This window comes from Rosa chinensis, chromosome 2 (assembly GCF_002994745.2).
Source record: "Rosa chinensis cultivar Old Blush chromosome 2, RchiOBHm-V2, whole genome shotgun sequence".
Classification (NCBI taxonomy): Eukaryota; Viridiplantae; Streptophyta; class Magnoliopsida; order Rosales; family Rosaceae; genus Rosa; species Rosa chinensis.
Genome location: NC_037089.1, coordinates 9,283,343 through 9,302,314, shown reverse-complemented (window position 1 = coordinate 9,302,314; position 18,972 = coordinate 9,283,343). Strand labels below are relative to the sequence as shown.

At 38.1% G+C, this 18,972-nt stretch overlaps 2 protein-coding genes across 2 annotated transcripts; one reads left to right on the top strand and one right to left on the bottom strand.

Moving 5' to 3' along the window:
• Nucleotides 1-560: 560 nt before the first annotated feature.
• LOC112190891 (protein FATTY ACID EXPORT 2, chloroplastic) lies at nt 561-3,630 on the top strand. Its single transcript, XM_024330401.2, has 3 exons — nt 561-1,010; nt 2,811-2,945; nt 3,305-3,630. Exons 1-3 carry the CDS (start codon nt 587-589, stop codon nt 3,442-3,444), a joined length of 699 nt encoding a protein of 232 aa, XP_024186169.1. The 5' UTR covers nt 561-586; the 3' UTR covers nt 3,445-3,630.
• A 4,743-nt stretch (nt 3,631-8,373) lies between these two features.
• Nucleotides 8,374-10,609, bottom strand: LOC112188720 (protein TIFY 3). The gene is made up of 5 exons (XM_024327903.2): nt 10,339-10,609; nt 9,562-9,664; nt 9,236-9,440; nt 9,091-9,148; nt 8,374-8,972 (listed from the first exon to the last, which is right to left on the bottom strand). Exons 1-5 carry the CDS (start codon nt 10,437-10,439, stop codon nt 8,819-8,821), a joined length of 621 nt encoding a protein of 206 aa, XP_024183671.1. The 5' UTR covers nt 10,440-10,609; the 3' UTR covers nt 8,374-8,818.
• Nucleotides 10,610-18,972: the final 8,363 nt, after the last annotated feature.

Here is an 18,972-nt window from a genome sequence, read left to right as displayed (position 1 = left end):
AAATGATAATTATAGACAATAAATTTTAATTAACTAGTATTTTCTTTACAAACCTCTCAACCTAGTTTTCACAATACAGTGGTTTAAACCCTAGACTTGTGATCTTACTCTCATCTATGATAATGTACTTATTCTGATCACAACGTTAAAGCCAGCAATGTGCATAAGAGCTATTGCAACTAGATCTGATGTTCTTCAACTAGGGGTGGACTTCTTTACTGCACTCTGTTATGCAATTCGTTATAATGTCCTCTTTTTAATCCGGTTTTGATTACATTCTTGACCGATATAATCATTCTATACTCCAAATTTTATTTACGACTTGTAATTTGCATCGTAGTATATTTCACTGTTCGTAACACCAAAACGAATCAATTTCAAAGTTGAGAACAAGGGTAGAGCCAAGAATTCTTACTAGGTAAAGCAATTTTTTTGTTGTTCTTTAAGACTACCATACATAGTCACACACTATAGATAATCATACGGTAAAAATGACTTTTAACGTTCCACGTGCAATAAATACCCATACGGTAAAAATAGTGAACAAATAACCCAGAAGCTTCACTTTACATCATCACATTCTCACATGGCAGAGTTAAGCGTTTCTTCTCAGTCCTCCTTTCTCCTCCTCCGACCCAAAACCGGAATTCTCCACAACCCCCGAACCGCCATTTCTCTTTCTCTAAGCGGCGCCGGAGCTCCGTGCCTGCGATTCGCGGCTTCCTCCAATCAAGCTCGTAGCTTGAGGCTCGGGGTGGTCTCCGATCCTACAGCTCCCAGCTTATTCACCGTTGATTCGGGCACTAAGGGTATTGTGATCGAGCCCGAGATCGGCGGCAGCGGCGGCGGCGACGGAGGCGATTCTGGCGGGAGAGGCGGCGGCGGCGGAGGAGGAGGAGGAGGGGATCATAGTGACGGTAGAGGCGAGGAGGGAGCTGACGATAGTAGCAAGAAGAAAGGGATGTCGATGTCTCAAAAACTAACCCTAGCTTATGCTCTGCTTGTTGGAGGTAAACAAACCCTAGCTTTGCTTCAATTTTAGCTTGTTCGAATTGCAAAAAGTTGTCATCTTGTGCAAATGTGTTGGCTTTTAATGAAGATACTTGGATTAGCTTGTTCGAATTTTATGAATTTTCAGCTTGGAGAAGTGTCATATTGCATTGGCTTTGTAAAAGTTATCGTCTTGTATTAGATTGCGAAGATATCGAATGTGTTAGGTTTTAGTTGGATTAGGTTCTGTAAATTAGTAGCTTGTGACTGTATTGTTTTCTGTTCTTGTGATTGTGGGTATGTTTTGGGCCTGAATTCTTGAGTTGGTTACTAGTGGCGAGGAAATAGAGACCTTTGTGTTTGATTTCTTCTTTGATTGGTGATCTCCAATGTAATCTACAATTGTGTGTTTGTCATTTGGTTTTAGAGTGTAGTGGCTCTTTTTGTCTCTGTTAGTTGGTTTTCTATTGGCTTGGCTCTTAGAATCAGTGCTGCCTTTTTTAGTTTGGTTGGCTTTAGCGTCCTCTTTGCGGGGATGCCAATGACCAGGATGTATACGCTTGATTTGTGCTTTTGTTTCCCTGTGTTTAGAGATTGGAGTTTGCATTTCAGCATTCATGACTTGATTTTGCACTTGTTTTCCAACTTGTGTAACTAGTAACTGACACATCCCATCAGATTGAGCAGTTACCAACCTGAATGCTACTGAACTTCCTGTTACATTCAGTAACTTTTATGCTATTATGCTAATAACATTTCAGCGTTCATGAGTTGAATTTGCATTTGTTTTCGAATTCAGGCCACATGAAGCTCATACATCCCATCAGATTTACCCGAAGTCAATGACGCGAATGCTAATTTCTTAGGACTAAACATGTTACTGACTTAGTCTTGCATTCAGTAACCTTACTTAATAGCCACTATCATTGTAGATACCATGCCACAAAATTTCAAGAACATAGGGTGTTAGTATTATAACACCCTATTTAGGATTACAATGTTATTCCGGCTTCAGGCAGGTATGTGGCCAATTTGATTACAGTTTCAACGTTCAAATATAGAAAAATCAGACTCCTGTCATGGCCTGGGGTTTTTTCATTTCAAGTGTGAGATTATTGCATAGGTTACTTGAGAGCTTTGCATACTTATGTCTGCAATAACTGAATCAGTATTAGTTTACTCGAATGTACTTTGGTACCCAAAAGCTGACTTAATGTGTTCAAGCATCATGAGAAAGCCTTTAGATGTGATTTATACATAAAGCTAATGGGTGTTCTGCTAGGAATACTTAGATTTTTCAAGTTTAGAGGGATTTTGTCGTTGTTTTTATTTCCGCAAGCTATTTAAGTATCATGTACTAAACTAAAGCAAAATGTAAAGATCCGTTGTTCTAGGAATTATCTTTCAGATGGAAAGTTTTCTCACTCGATTACAACCTTTTCATCTACTGGAAAAGGTTGTAACCGAGTGACACTCTTATTCCACAAGAATGTCACTTAAGTCGTAAATACCTTGTGGGTCTTACCTGTTGGAAAAGCTTTCTTCCACAAGGAGGTCTAGATGGTTATGTGAATTACCTGTTTAGATTCAGTTCTCCAATTAGCATCTTGTGTCCCAAGACAGTGGACTGAATGAAAAAAATTCTGGAATGAATACTGATCTTTTGGACAGCAATGATCAATACAAATGTATCACTCTATTATGTCCAATTCTTATGCATTTTTGCAAGTCCTTCAACAGGTCACTTTTCTGTTTTTGGTGTGTATCTTGAGTCTATGGCATTGATTGTATTGGACTCTCACAGTTAATTTTGTTGACAGTGGGTGGTGTTATGGGCTTTTTGAAGAGCGGCAGCAACAAGTCACTGTTGGCAGGAGGAATATCAGCATCCTTACTCTATCTTGTTTATACTGAGCTTCCTAAAAGAACAGTTTTTGCATCATCTCTTGGGCTTGGTAAGTGATCATCTGCTATGCTAAACTGTTACATATTTGAGTACTATATTGCTAATTGCTAGTGTTCAATTGAGAGGACCTCTTGTACTTTATGGACAAAACCTGCTCTAGTTATTGTCCAAAATGTTCTCTGTTATTTCAATTGTTTGATTCTTCCAAATACTCAAAGTTCCTGGATTTTCCTTTCTGATTAGCACCATGGTATTTTAGCTGTTGAGATTTGCAAAGGAAACCAACATCTGCCTTCAGAATATAAGACCAGTTGCTTGTACATTTATTTTTGGGTCATATTAGGCGCATGTGTAGTTCTATTTCTTTATTTTCTTCAACCTTAACGGTTTTTATTTCTCCAACCTCAGGGCTGTCTGCTGCCCTTCTGGTTGTGATGGGCTCTCGTTTCAAGAGGTCAGGGAAGATATTTCCAGCCGGCGTTGTATCTCTCGTGTCACTCATAATGACTGGTGGCTACTTTCATGGAATTCTACGTGGCATGCACTGAAATATGCTTGATGTAATAATATGAGTTACAGTGATATTTTGGATATTTCCCCCACTTTTTCTTGTTAAATATCTGGTATTCAATACCAGATCTCTAGAGTATAAACAACTTCTAGACTTTTGACTGTAGGATGTGGTGCTTGAAAGTTTTAACTTTTATAATGAAATTTTATGTTTGCTGATTCTACGTGTTTCAATTCCTGTTAGTTGCCATTTTTATCCCAAATGGAACCCCTCCCTCGCCAGAATTGGTTTAGAACTCAGAAAATCTTTTTGCTATATTTTCTTTCCATTATAAAGTAAAAGAAACAGACTATTGCTTATGAGAATAGCTTCCTCGATCTCCCTCTTGTTTTTGCCTTCTAGGAGCTCATCAACAGCTTTCAATGATATAATGTGCTCCCATATTTATGGCCATGGTGAGGCTCATGTGAGTCATGTCTTTCCTCTTTTCACGTCTTAAACATAGTTTGGACTTTGGACCAACAAAAAAAATTTGTCAACAGGGGAAATCGCTTGCCATTGAATTCTGTATTGCTTTAGTTCTGTAGATATGAGCTTCTTACGTGCTTAATTCTATAGATATGAGCTTCTTGTTCTTTACTATTCCGCCAACCAGTTGGTCTAATGCCTTTCTGCCAAATTCAGGTAAGGTCATGGCATTATGATCCATAGATTGCCATACTACAGCAGAAAGAAACAATTAAGTGGCTTATTTTTCGAGAATGAATAAATTTATTGATTATTGTTACAAAGGCAATGGAGATTATCGAAAGGAAAAACAAATATAAAGACGTTTAAAGAAAAAATCTAGATCGATTAAAAAATTACATTTTTTTTTAATCAAACTCAAAAGGGGCAACAATATATTCATCTCAAACTGAAATGACTGTTACATGTTATTCCGCTGTCATCTATAGACAAACAAGAAGATCTAAAAGTACCGGCAATAATACATAGAAATAAGTGCACTCATTAGACATCAAATATATTCAAATATTAAGACTTTAAAAAAATAATAATAATAATTTAGATCGATCCAAAAATTACATATTACTAGTCTAAAATAAAAAAATAAGGTAAACTCCTGGTCAGTGATTTTACTTTGGGCCAATCAATAAATCACATTTTCTTGGTTCGATCAACGTGCCCGTCTCATTATGGTAAAACCCGATATAAACCTGATCACAGTCGAACCGAAAACAGCCTGTAAAAAGGTTGTGGACATCATGTCCAGAGCAAGCCCTCACCCTAAGTCGAAAACTCAGAAGCCCCCGACTCCTGTCGTCGTAGATTTCCTTTCCCACGTCACGCCCTACCCACTGGCTCACCGCCGCGAGCTTCATATCGACACGTGTCTGGTTCCTCCTGTTCACAACTAAGGGAGGCAACGGCGTCGCAGCCTGCAGCATGGGACGGCTATGGTCCCGGTAGAAGAGCCTGGCCTGGAGGGTTTTGAAGGAGACTCTGTATCTGTGGTCGGGGTTGGTGATGAGGAGAGTGATGTTCCACGTGGCCGTTAACTCGGGGCCAGTGGCGTTGAGTCGAGACACCGTCGCCGACTCGAGCTTGAACTCGGGGTCTTTCCGGATCAAGGCCAGAAGAGCCATCCATATGATGACGGCTCCAATAGTGACGCCTTGTAATATAGCTACTGCGCGGTTGACGCACTTAGTGCGCTGGAGGTACCGGTCCGATTCCGACCTCGTGGGTTGATCGTAGTTTGAGCTGGCAGGGGATGGAGGATAAGGGTAGCCGGTGTCGACTTGATACGCCCCAGCTGGATATCCAATCACTACTGTGGAGTCTTGAGCCGTAGACATTAATTGATGATGGAAACCAAGTAAACAGTAAGGTTTTGTAGATCAAGTGCTACATTTTTCGATTTATATAGGAGCTTAAGAGTGTCTGAATATCCTTTCACCAGTAGAACTTGGTAACGAATTTGCTGACACTGAGGATTAGCATTTCTGATCGGAAACAGTTTCCTATTTAGTAAGGACTGATTTTAAGGCGCCTATGTGCACCAAATTAGCTACGTACAGCCCCCTTATTCAACTAATCACATGGCAACTTAATTGTCTTGCATTATTATTATTTTTTTCGCAGAAAGAGATTTAGTCTTGCTCTCCAAGCAACTAGACGTTGTATATTGTTGTACTTTACTTATTTTATTTGTGTGAGACATTCAATAAAAGTCTTCCCTTTTTAACATGGTACCAGAGCCCTTCTAGGGTTCCTGATCGTGTCTTTTTTTTTTTCCCCTAGCTAGCCGCTTTGCTCAACCTTGTGGTGAGTACAGAAGAAGCAGACTGCATGTAGAGACCAACAAGAGTCTTGAAGGGACAAATGATCCCCTAAGTACTTATTACATTAATCATTCCGATCACCCCGTAATGATTTTGGTTTCAAAACCATTAATTGGAGAAAACTATGCTACTTGGAGCCGTTCCATAAATATTGCTCTTAGTGCAAAATCTGCCCTTCATTAATGGAACAATCGAGAAACCTTCACCATTGAAGCAGCCATTTGAATACCAGTCACGGAAAAGATGCAATGATATGATCCTATCATGGATCCTCAACTCTCTTGAAGCGGAACTTGCCAACAGCCTGAGTTACGGTGTTACGCTGAGACTGCACGAGGTATGAAATGACATAAGAGATAGATTTTCGATCACAAAGCAATGCACCCCGTATCTTTGAGATTCATGGGAAGATTGCTTTGCACACACAAGACCATTTACCTCTTGCAACATTTTATACAAAGTTGAAAGGTTACTGTGGGATGAATTGGCATCCTATAATAACGATATGGAACCAGGATGCATGTATACGCATGATTTGTGCTTTTGTTTAATCGCCATTTTAATCCCAAATGGAAAACCGACCATGCCAGAATTGGTTTAGAACTCGAAAATCTTTTGTGAGCTTGCAGTCTTTGCTATAAATCCTTTCCATTATAAAGTAAAAGAAACAAGTTATTGCTTGTGAATATATCTTCCACTCCCTCTTGTGTTGGCCTTCTAGGAGCTTATTAACAGCTTTCAATGATATAATGTGTTCCCATACTTACGGTCATGGCTCATGTCTTCCTCTCCTCGCGTCTTAGGCATAGTTTGGACCCAAAAAAAGATTGTCAAAAGATGATATTGCTTGCCGTTGAATTATGCATTGCTTAGTTCTATAGATACGAGCTTCTTACATTGCTTAATTCTATAGATATGAGCTTCTTGTTCTTTACTATTCCGCCAACCGGTTGGTCTGATACCTTCCTTCCAAATTCAGATAAGGTCATGGCAATATGATTCGTAGATTGCCAAACATGAAACAATGTTCAAACTAGGGCTGGGCACGGTTACTGACTGATACCGAGCCCGGTACCGAAAATATTATTCGGGACGGGACTACGTTTTTTCAAAGTTGGTACCAAACGTACCGAAACCGACCGGAATCGGATCAGGCTTGGGCCCAATTTGAGATACCCGATTCCTTTTTCTTTTTTTTTCCCCACACTTAGGTACTTTAACAGCTATCCAAAATTTCCAGATTTCAATCATTCTAAGATGCAGCTGTCCTCTTAGCACTGCAACTTATAAGTCTACACAATCAATTTTGCCTTAAACCAAATCAAACAATGTAAAATACTAAAATGAATTGAAGACTTCTTGAATAGAAGAAATGAACTAGTGAAGATGGAAAATAATACAATATGTACAAAACTGCAAATTGCAGATTGCAGATTATGAATTCAAATTGCAGTAATGCAGATTATGATAGGAAACAAGTGCAGTAATGCAAATTGCAGATTACAGATTATGACAGATTGCAAATTGCAATAATGGCTGTAATGTAGTGATGCAAATTACAGATTATGAGTTTATGACAGGAAACAAACGCAATGTGCATTGTGCAACACAACAAATAGCCAATTCAATAGACCAACATTCCAACAATAAGTTCAATAAATGAATAAACACATAAACCAATTCATGAATTCAACAATAAGTTAAGTAGGTCTTAAACAAGAAATTTAAAGTCTGAAATAAGAAATTTAAAGTCCACAAACCATTGCATGATAAAAACTAGTTAACTACAAGTCTTGAAGTATTAAACACATTTGAAAAAACCTTCATCAGTTCATCACACTCAGTCTTACAACCTCATAAACTCATTAGTCAACATTTACCACTGCAGCCTTTCCCTTCCCCTTTGTAGAAGGTGAAGTTGCGGTTGAACAGTCTTCAAGCCCCGAAGCGGTTGGATGAGGTCGAGCAACTTCCTTCTTCGCTCTAGCCATTGAACGATTTGAATCAAATAACTGACCTGGAGAGAAATTGGGGATCGAGCTTGCTGTGTGAAGGGAAATTGGAAAGAAATTGGGGATCGGGGGATTTAGATGAAGAACAGAAGAAGAACTGGAGAGTGTAGAGTAGAGAAGAGAGTTAGTGAATTGGGGATCAATCGGTGTCTTCGTTTAGCGACTTAGGGCCTTCAGGCCGTTTCCCACATATTTGACTAAATCAAAACCAACCAAGTAATATAAAAAATTAAAGATTTAATTTAATTAATTTAAACGGGACGGGACGGGATCAATCGGTTTCGACGAAGCTAGTACTGGTACCGGGCCCGTTTCCAATGGACGGGACGAGACGGGCCCAAATAGTAAATTTCAGATTTTGGTCCCAGCCCGTACTGGCGGATTTCGAAACGGTACTGGGACTTCGGTTTTGGATGCCTAGCCCTAGTTCAAACCAAACCCCTACTTGACAGATTCAGATTAGTGCATGCATACATGCCTAATACCCAAGCACATGTTTGAACTTTAACTTTAGACTTGATGTGTGCTTTTCCAAATCTATATATTCCTTCTGGCAAAATGCAAATTACAACTAGATGTAGACCAAGTAAAACTGTTGATCCAAAAATATCCCGATAAAAGATTTCCAATACTAAAATTATCTAGATATAAACGAACAATGATACTTAATAGTCAACACACAACAACAGTAGCGCCAGATAGTTCGTTATTTGTTCTAGGCAAGACTACAATGTCGCAAACAGTCATATGCTAGACAATCCATATTCAAATACAGTTCAAATGCCTTGGCATAACCCAGGCCACATGATTACAAATTCTCAACTAGCAACGGAACACGAGACCTGACCCTCCATCTATCCTGAGGTTCATTCTCTATGCTCAATTCCTTGGGAGAACTTGTATGCATGTCACCCCGATAACACTGAACAGGCAAGTGAAACATACAAATCAACAGTTAAAAGGTTTTTGCTAAAGGACCATAGAAATGTTGAGACTTTAATAAAGATAGAAGTTCCATATGATCCAGAAGTTCTTCATAATAAGTTCACGATGGCTAGGCCGCAGAACTTGGTTGAATTTGTTCCTGACCCACGGCAGATTGTTTGAAACAACCCAAACCGGAAGAAGCATTATTGCTGAGGTTTGTCTTTGCATTATCATCCACCAGTGTTGCTGGAGAAGTAGGGTATGGACTCTTGCTGCCCAATCTGCAATAACCAAAACAGTAAAAAAAACAAATTAATGTCCTGTAAACAAAAGGTATACATCATGTGATGGCGAACTTGAATTCTAATCAATTTGATGACAGTATTTACGGGGGAGTACCTGTCCCTACGCTTCTCCAGGAAACGCTGAAGAGAGTGTCTTCTTGCAATTGGGAATTCTGATCCAACAAAGAAAACAGAGTGTAAATTATGAAACCATTTGTGTCAATAATGATGTGTCTTAGTTTAGTAACCAAAATAATTACCAGCTTGCAATTTGCAAATGGAACTCTTCTGGTCAGGGTAGAGCTGGACAACTGGTGAACCAGGAGCGGTAGAAGAATTTTGAAGAGAACTCGACCCAGTTTGTATCTGTGGACTTGGAGGACAGCTGTTGCCACTATTATTTACATCAATGACCTTATCAGCAGCAGCAGCAGCTGCAGCAGCCGCGATAAGAAGTTCACGGACCTATTATGAATAAGGGCTAAAAGGATTAGGTTAAGTGCATAAATGACAAAGTACATACTCTACAGTACACGGATGCAAGTTGTTTATGATATTAAGGTTATTGAAGTTCATAAGATCTCACCTTTTCTGCAGTAACTGCATCAAAGACGCTAACACTCCCTGCGTAGAAGATGGTAAGCTGAGCAGGAGAACGAGCAGGGATATTAAGTGCAGATGGCTTGTTTCTGTCCGTCAAACATCAAAACATAACACACCAAATTTTCTGTAAGCCTGACATGATCTAGCTAACCGAATAAGAAGAAACAAAACACGCATCTTTTGTATGTCAAACACAAATTAGCTTAGCATTTCAACAAAGGCAAAGTGATGTCAGGTCATATGTAATTTGACAAAGTCACAGACGGTTTCACAGCACTAAAAGTGTGGAGTTCTTTGTAAAATTTGCACATAACTCATCTGCTTTTCTTGTTTCAAATATTGAAAGCACCATAGTTCTAACTCATTCCCAGATCAAACCCAAGACCCAAAATCTGACACTACTGTATTCCAGCACCACAAATTATAATTCAAACCTCACCTAGACCATCATTCAACAACTACTTTGCCAGATTGCTAACCAACAACTGCATAACCTTGAAAAAGTTGTGGGAACACAAAGATAAACAGTGAATTTGGCTCTCGCAAAGCCAAATTGACCTTATCTTAATTCTTACAAATTCCTCTCAACCCAAAACTCCGTGACATAAAAACTTCTCAAAAACCCATCACAGCAATCTTCTCAATTCCACTACAGAAACACCCAAAACCTCTAATTTTTTTTTTCATCTTCAAAAAAAAACCTTATACAACCACTAAAGCTTGTAAATTTATAACATAAATCACAAAAGAGGCAAAGCACCTGTTGCTCTTAATGTTGGGCAGATCATTAGTAGAGGCCTCAATTTCCTCAGCTTCTTCTTTGGGCTCTTTGACATCACCAAGCTCAAATTTTTCAGCCATTTTCGTCCTTCTTTCTTTCTCTGCTGCTCTCTCCCTCTCTCCCTCTCTCTCTCTCTGTAATTGCTTCGAAACTTACACAGAGAATAGAAATAAACAAAAACCCAAAAAAGCTTGCTCCACCGGCGACCAACCTTTAATGATTTCACAGTTTTTTAATCTCCCACGTTTTAAAGACAGATGCTTCCGACAATTATATTAAAATGACAACTCTACCTGACCCCTTCAAACTCTTTTTCGAACCTCACTACCTGTCGCTTCGCCGTTGGATGTTCTCTGCACCACTGGATCTTGTGGTTGCAATTAGGTTTCCAAAAGAGTACTTTCGTTAGATGTTTTCTCTTCGTGGATCTCATATTCCCATACCACAATTGCTTTTACCTTAAGGTAAATACATTTTAATCGTTTACCTTGGTGAATTACTGATTTCCTTGGTGGCTTCATGATCCCTACCATTTTTAAGAAGGAAAAAAAAAAAAAAACAGCTATTCGTACCTAGGGGGGAAAAAAAAAGTACAAACAATGTCTGACGTTTGACCCTACCTGAGATTTTGCCATCAACCCAACATGGAGTTGTTAATTTCATTACAACTGCATTTTGAAGAGTATATGAGTAATTTCAATTTCTGAAGTTTTTTTTTTTTCCACCACACACACACTCTCTCTTCTGCCATAGTTAAAAATAAATCAACATCTAGTCACTTTGATTTTTTTTTTTTTTCAGAAGAAAAGTAGTAATTGCATTGATAAGCAATTTAGATAGTTACATCAGCTCTTAGTACATCGGACAGCCATTGTGGCACGTCCTCAAACCAAACACGTAAAGTAGGAGACAATAGCGCATTTCTACATGCATTTATTGTTACAAAGTTGTAAGAGTGAAAATATATATCTTGTGAACCTTAATGTAATTCATGTTATCGCACTAAAAAAATATCTTGTAACATGTGATGTTCCGTTTACCTTCTTACATATTTTTTACCCAAACAGTATAAATTTACCTTGGGTAACATAAATTATAGAATGAAATGTTGGGGATAATTAAACTTTATTCATTCCTTTCATGAATCTAAATCTAGTAGGTTTGTTATATGATTTAATTTTGTCAAACCTCAATTAATTTTTTTCTATGTCGATTTTATGTTAAATGAATTTTGAATGACCACGCATGAAAGGGACTAATCATGAACTCAATCATGATCTTGATTGATTGTATTAGGTTATTGTTTAAAATTTTGTGAAGCAGCTTTATGTTCCATTCATCTTTAAAGTAGATAGAAAGAGGTTTTGAAAAGAAATTTTATAGTTTGCATCCGACTCTAAGAAATGAGGTAAAGGAATAAAAAAATTAAAAAAAACCCTTCCATTGTTAACATACTTGTAATAAGATTAAGTACGGATTGCTTAACGAATAGCTACGTCTCATAAATTAATATGTACAACAACTATGGAGTCACCATTTTTCAAATATGTAAGAGAAATAGTGAAATACAAAGAAGAAGAAAAGGGGATAGAATAAGAGAATTTTCCTACTTACAGGGTATATAGTTGATTTAAGCCAACAGAATCAAACTGGATAATCAACTATTATTCTCCGTCGTATCAACAATGTCAATCACTAATATGGTATTCTCAATTCTAACAATATGGTCAAACGGTCAAACTATATTCTACCCCCGACAAGCAATGGTGTGGAAATAGTGGGGAGCTGAGGCCAATACTCAATGACTTTTTAGTTTTAATTGATTATAGTTTTTTCTAGAGTCTGTTCAATTACCCTCTCTCGTCAATTTCAATAATTTCATTATTTCATTCAAATTTTCATGATTTCAAGTGCTTACTTTTTAAGAGCATTTTCATTATTTATGCCCAAAAATGGTAATCTCTTTGGGCAGATCATGAGAAGAGGCCTCAATTTCCACAGCTTCTTCTTTGGGCTCTCTCTCTCTCTCGCTCTCTGCTGCTCTGTTTCTTTCTCTCTGTGTTTGCTTCGAAATTTTCACAGAGAATAGGATTAAACAAAAATCCAAAAAGGCTTGTTCCACCGGCGACCAACCTTTAATGAATTCAAAGTTTTTTAATCTCCCACGTTTTAAAGACAGATGCTTCCGACAATTTAATATCATTAAGTGACAACTCTACCTGGCCCTTCAAACTCTTTTTCGAACCTCACTATCTGTCGCCGTTATATGTTCTCTGCACCACTGGATTTTGTGGTTGCTATTAGGTTTTCAAAAAGTACTTTCGTTAAATGTTTTCTCTTCGTGGGGATCTCATATTCCCATACCATAATTGCTTTTTACCTTAAGGTAAATACATTTTAATCATTTACCTTGGTGAATTACTGATTTCCTTGGTGGCTTCATGATCCCTACCATTTTTAAGAGGGAAATTTTTAACAACAGTATACCACAAATAGGTGACTCTAAACTTCAGTTTCAAATCAATCATTTCGGTACACAAACTTGAAATTCCGACCCAAAATATATACATGTCGTTACTTCCCCCATAACGACAAAAGCCATTGTGAAAAAATTGAAAGGTAAAATAGTACTAGCATATTTGTAAACCCTATCCGTGTATATATCGAAGTCCACATGGGGTCAGTGACAGTCAAAGTCTTTTCTTCTTCCCGAAAGCTTTGCTTTGTTGTTGTCTTCTTTAGACAAACCTGTAGAAACAGAGAAAGCAGAGAATATTTGTAGAAGTTTGGGAGGAGAGGATATCTGTAGCAGGAGATTTTATTCGAAAATCTTAGGGTTTTCGAAGTATGGCGAACTATTTGAGGTACTTTAGGCTCGATGGAGATCCAGCCAATTTCAGAGGTATGGAAAACGTGGTTGCTTGTACCCATCTTTTTCCCTTTTAGGGGTTTGTCTCTATTTATGGTATTTTTTTTAATGATTGTGGTCCAAAGATTCCACATTTGTTTATGGAAGTCAATATCGCATGGTTTGTGGGTACTGTGTATAATCAATACTTTTCTCTATTATCGCTTCCCGCTTTTTCAAATAAACCCCAATTTTATACTATTAGGGTTGGTTGAGAAATGAAATTGAATGTGATTAGGGTTTTGGAACCTGCTATTGGTGATGATTTAGGTGTATTGTTTGGTTGGTATGGAGGTTTGGGGGTTAATAAGTAGGATGCAAAGCATTTGCTATTTATCCACCATAAATAGGTAAGTGAAGTGAAATAAGAAGAATTGAATGAAAAATTAATAACTAACATATAAAGTAGAGGAAGTAAATGATGATTGTTTTTTTTCCTTTTTGGATGGATATGGATTGTATGGGTTGGATGCTTTGTTGACATTCAATTTTTGTATCCATCTTTGTAGGACCATGCGTTTTTACAGTAGCCATCCATCAAGGTTGAGAAATGAAATTGAATGTGATTAGGGTTTTGGAACCTGCTATTGGTGATGGTTTAGGTGTATTGTTTGGTTGGTATGGAGGTTTGGGGGTTAATAAGTAGGATGCAATGCATTTGCTATTTATCCACCAGAAACAGGTAAGTGAAGTGAAATAAGAAGAATTGAATGAAAAATTAATAACTGACATAGAAAGTATAGGAAGTAAATGATGACTGTTTTTTTCCTTTTTGGATGGATATGGATTGTATGGTTTGGATGCTTTGTTGACATTCAATTTTTGTATCCGTCTTTGTAGGACCATGTGTTTTTACAGTAGCCATCCATCATGATGGTAGGTTTCGCAGTAATGGTGGCATGAATAGAGTGTACAAGGGTGGTTTTCCAGTTGTATATGTGGATGGTGTAGACCCGGATAAGCTGTCACTAACTGGGTTTAATTACTGGATGACTTGGGCTACACTGAAGGCCCAATTGGCTATTGGTTTAGGATCCATGGCTCGGAGGAAGGCCACTGGGTACTTGCCAGTGACAACTGATGCAGATGCACTGGATATGATCTAGTTTATTCCTGCAAATGGGATGATCCTGGATGTCTACATTATTTGTTTGGCGCCAAGGAGAGAGTTCCAAGAGTAGGAGTTGGAACAGTTTGATGATATGGTGGACCATATCTATTTATTTTTTTTTGGACATCCTCCCTTTAACAGATGATGAGGATGTGCAAGTGGAGGAACCAGTGGTTGAAGAAATGCCAATTCCAGAACAAGAGCCTATCCAGTCAGAAGACCCTATAGGGAGGGAGCAGTATATGCTTGCAGCACAGCCTCCAGTGGGTATGGATGGTGTCACGCCCCGAATTTTGAATAATAAATTCAAATTCGAAACATGAATACGACTAAAACAAATAACGTCCAGATTTTTTTTTTTTATAAACCAACATCACACAAACCAAATCACAAACCTCACAACAACTATTTCTCGAGTCAATTATTACAATACCACCATAAATAAAAAGTTACACTCAAAAGAGTCTATCAAACACACCAAAATAGACCAAGTGCTGACGTCAACCCCGCTGCCCTACTCAGCACGCTCTCCACCCTGATTATCCTGACCTGCAGGATTATCTGCTACACCGTTTGAATAGTGTACAGGGATTGCAACAACACCAAACCCGGTAAGCTTTCTGAAAGCTCGTGTGAGTAAATAAGAAATGAACGATTAATTTAATAAATCACAATTCTTTTAACTCAAGTAAACAACCAACAATCTCAACATCCACAAAGAAAACGTCAAACCAACTCACGGGAAAACAATAAGGAATACATTCCCACAATCTCCTAACTACAAATATCACCACTTTGGTCCCATCTCACAACACGTTAGAGCTCTAACTACGTCGTACCTGTCACCTTGGCCTAGGTTCAAGTAACAACATATTCCCAGGTTAACTTAATAACCCTCGAACTTTGGACCTCCTTATCCTCAGAACAATATACTTCGGTTAACATTTAACCGTCGAACTTTGGACCTTTCCCCTGTCCTCAGAACACATACACTCCGGTAATCATTAAACCGAAGAACCTTAGACCATTTGGTCCTCGGAACCCTATATTCTCTACTTTCTATTCAACTCACAAGGTCAACATGCTTATCACAAACATTCATCAATCATCATTATCACAATTAATTATGGCAATTGCACAAACAATATCATATCATAACAAGCTATCACAATTCCACACACACCTCAATGTCACACCATTCCATATATAATCACGTATTCACGTAAATATATATATATACGTAATTATCCACTCAGGAATGACCACTAATACCAACTATAGTTCACACGGAGTAAAAACCAAGAAATTCATTTTTTTTATATACTTTAAAACTAATTCCTTAAAACCATTTTTCATGCATAGCAATTAATTGTGCAATAAGGAAATTTGGTTCGTAAATGAACCGTGTGAGATTTACTCACCTCCAATCCCGCTGCGTCTTCTCAACAGCTTAAAATATGATTCACAATCGTCCGCCAACTCAAACAGTCAATCACCTAACCAAATACGATAATTAACTTCGCGTACAATTCAAAAACGCACTTAAATGAAGATCCAACAGTCGGATCTTCACCCGTGACCACACAAAGTCTTCGGGACAGTCCTACGATCATTATATCAAAACTATAAGTCTATCGGACGGTCATAATCTTCACAGATCACAAATCGAATGATAGAAATCTAACGATATCGTAAAATTCATAACTAAATCATACAATATCCAAAATTCACATGCTATATATCGAAATGATTGTATGAATACGTAGAACATCAAAATGGGCAGAAACTGCCCTTGGGACCCCCGGAGGTGGCCGGAAAAGGCCGCCGGATTTAGGGACAGATTCGCCGCCGACCACCGCCAATGGTGTCTGGGCCGGGCTTTTACTATTCGTTTAATCATTTTGAGCAACTTTCATAACTATCACGAAGTCAGAAAATGAGTGGAAGTGGTCAAAAATTACCAAAACAGTCCGGTTTGGCCGGAAAATCTGCAGAAAATGGCAAGGCCTCCGACGAGCGTGAAATCGATCACTTCTGGTTCTGTCCTTCTTGGTTCTTGTCTATAAACTCAAGGTGAGTTCAACAAGCCAAGAACCTCGAGTTTTGGTGGCCGGCAGCTCGAGATATTCACTTCGCACTCAAAACGGCCGGAAATGGAAACAAGCTTCCTGCCGCCGGTACATGCCGTTCCACGGCGCAAGTATGCCACAAGCAGCTGCGCAAGGTCGAGACGAAGCCTTGGGAGGTGGTTTGGTGGCCGGAGGAGGGAGAACGGAGCCGGAGACTCCTTGCTCTGTTTTCGGCTCGGGCTAGGGCTCGGGAGGGGGAAAGAGAGAAAAAACTGCGCGGCTACCAAAAATGGAAACCCTAGCTATATTTGGAAATTCCCAAAAATAGCTAGGTATATATACCCAAAATGGAAACTTTTCCAAGCGCGATAACTTCTTCATACGAACTCTGATTCTTACGTTCCGCATATGAACGAACTTGTATCGACGAGCTCTACAACTTTCGTGAAGGAAGTTTTCCCAAATTTCGTATGTAAAAAAAAAGTCGATTTTAGTGACCCCCTAAATAACGTTTGTTTCGAAAATAAACTTATTCGAAACCAAATTTCTCAAACAACGACATACGAATCTTGCCCACAATTCATATTTCATATAATTGAACAAATATCGAATTACAAAATATTTAACTGAGAATTTCGGGTCTTCACAGATGGTGTCTTGGATAATGATGACTTGATGGACCAAATTTTTAGTAGAAGAAATGAGCCTTATGGTGATGGGAGGAATCCAAGGTCAAGCCCATAGAATGGCCCAAGGACAAGGTCAAGGGCTGGAATACGCATTACTGAGCCAAGTGATGGGCCAGCTTAACTAAGTCCATCTTCTAAAGTGACAAAGGATAAAGGGAAAGGGAAGCAGAATGTCGTGGAGACACCAAAGAGAAAGGTTAGGAGATCAAAGAAGCAAGGGCCATATAATACCAGGAGTGGGGGTGAGTGTTCCAGGTTTATGCCTGCAGCAGCCTGGGAGGAATCAAGTGATCACTTAAGTGATGAGGACTATGATGGAATTGTGGACAATGACTATGACTTAGCTGAAGAAGATGATGATGCAATGTTTTATTCCCATGTTGATGGGGAGACACATGGGGTGCAAGAGCAAGATGAAATGGGATATAAGGGAAACATTAGGGCATCTCCAACAATGGAGTCAAAAACCAAAATGACTAAAGGACTTTTTTTTTTACCATCTCCAACCCAAATTAAAAGGGTGTCAAAATGGCTTTTGAGCCATACCTTGAGTCAAAATGACTAAGAAATGAAGGTAGAAAGCCAAAATGGCTTAGGGGAAGAAGGCTGGGCCCCACCTTCTACTATTCAAAATGAGCGGTTCTGATTCACTCCTCACGAATTCGATTCAAAATGGAAGGCCAAGATTAATTGATACTAAAAATTAAAAAATAAATATATAATTACTTAATTTCTAATCTAACATTCAGAAAAATGCGATGAATTAAATTCAATGGCTAATAATAGAGTAATGTAGTTTTAAACGAGAAAAACTTGAAAAAATAAAATAAAAATTTCTAAAAAAATTTTAAACGACTATATATTATATAAGATTATTATGTATGATATATAAATTCATATTGTAGTTAAATAATTATCTAAAATAATTAAAATTATGAAATGGGTATGACTTTTGACTAAAGGGGGTTGGAGATGCAAAATATGAATGAATAGTAATGACACTAGGGGTGTCAAATTTTCCAAATGACTTTAGCTTTTGACTAAAGGGTTGGAGATGCCCTTAGTGAAGATGAGGAAGTAGATGGAGGTTCAGATGAATTTGTCAGTGCACATGAGTCTGATAGTGATGGAAATGATGTTGGTCCCTTTAAGGTAAAGGGTAAGAAGAGGTTTGCTAACTTGGTAGAGTTTGGTGAGAAAACTAATATGAAGAATCCAAGGTTCTGTATTGAAATGGTGTTCCCAAATGCAGAAGTGTTCATCACATTCACAAGAAAAGACGGTTCTGCCCCTGACTTTTGACTGAAATTACAATCTTGCCATATCCTTTCATTAAAAAAAAAAAAAAAAAATTTAAGGGAGAACAATTATGTTTTGTATTTGTAAATTTCTACAAATCATGAAAAGAGTTTTTTTTTTTTGTATTCCATTTGTTGCTAATCTATTATTAAAAAAAAAAATCATATTATAAGTAGCACTGATGTTTTTTAGATTACGAGTATTCATCTATCACATATGAAACTTGGAAGAAAAAAAAATCCACAGCATCGCGCGGGTCAATTTGCTAGTACATATGATGCCAGGTATTCTCAGTTCAACAATATGGTCGAATGGTCAAACTGTATTCTACCCCCGACTAACAATGATGTCGAAATAGTGGGGAGTTGAGCCCTATACCCAATGACTTTTTAGTTTTGATTAATTCTAATTTTTTCTAGTGTTTGTCCAATTACCTTCTCTCGTCAATTTCAATAATTTCATGATTTCATCCAAATTTTTATGATTTCAAATGCCTATTTTGTAAGGACATTTTCATTATTTATGCCCAAAAGGGGT

Bases quoted from the DNA above. Each gene is read 5' to 3' on its own strand.
- LOC112188720 (XM_024327903.2), bottom strand. From the start codon at position 10,439: ATGGCTGAAAAATTTGAGCTTGGTGATGTCAAAGAGCCCAAAGAAGAA. The intron at 9,665-10,338 runs GTGCTTTGCCTC...TTTGACGGACAG, and splicing joins CCCAACATTAAGAGCAACAG to AAACAAGCCATCTGCACTTA. The intron at 9,441-9,561 runs GTGAGATCTTAT...TATTCATAATAG, and splicing joins ATGCAGTTACTGCAGAAAAG to GTCCGTGAACTTCTTATCGC.
- LOC112190891 (XM_024330401.2), top strand. From the start codon at position 587: ATGGCAGAGTTAAGCGTTTCTTCTCAGTCCTCCTTTCTCCTCCTCCGA. The intron at 1,011-2,810 runs GTAAACAAACCC...TTTTGTTGACAG, and splicing joins TTATGCTCTGCTTGTTGGAG to TGGGTGGTGTTATGGGCTTT. The intron at 2,946-3,304 runs GTAAGTGATCAT...CTCCAACCTCAG, and splicing joins TGCATCATCTCTTGGGCTTG to GGCTGTCTGCTGCCCTTCTG.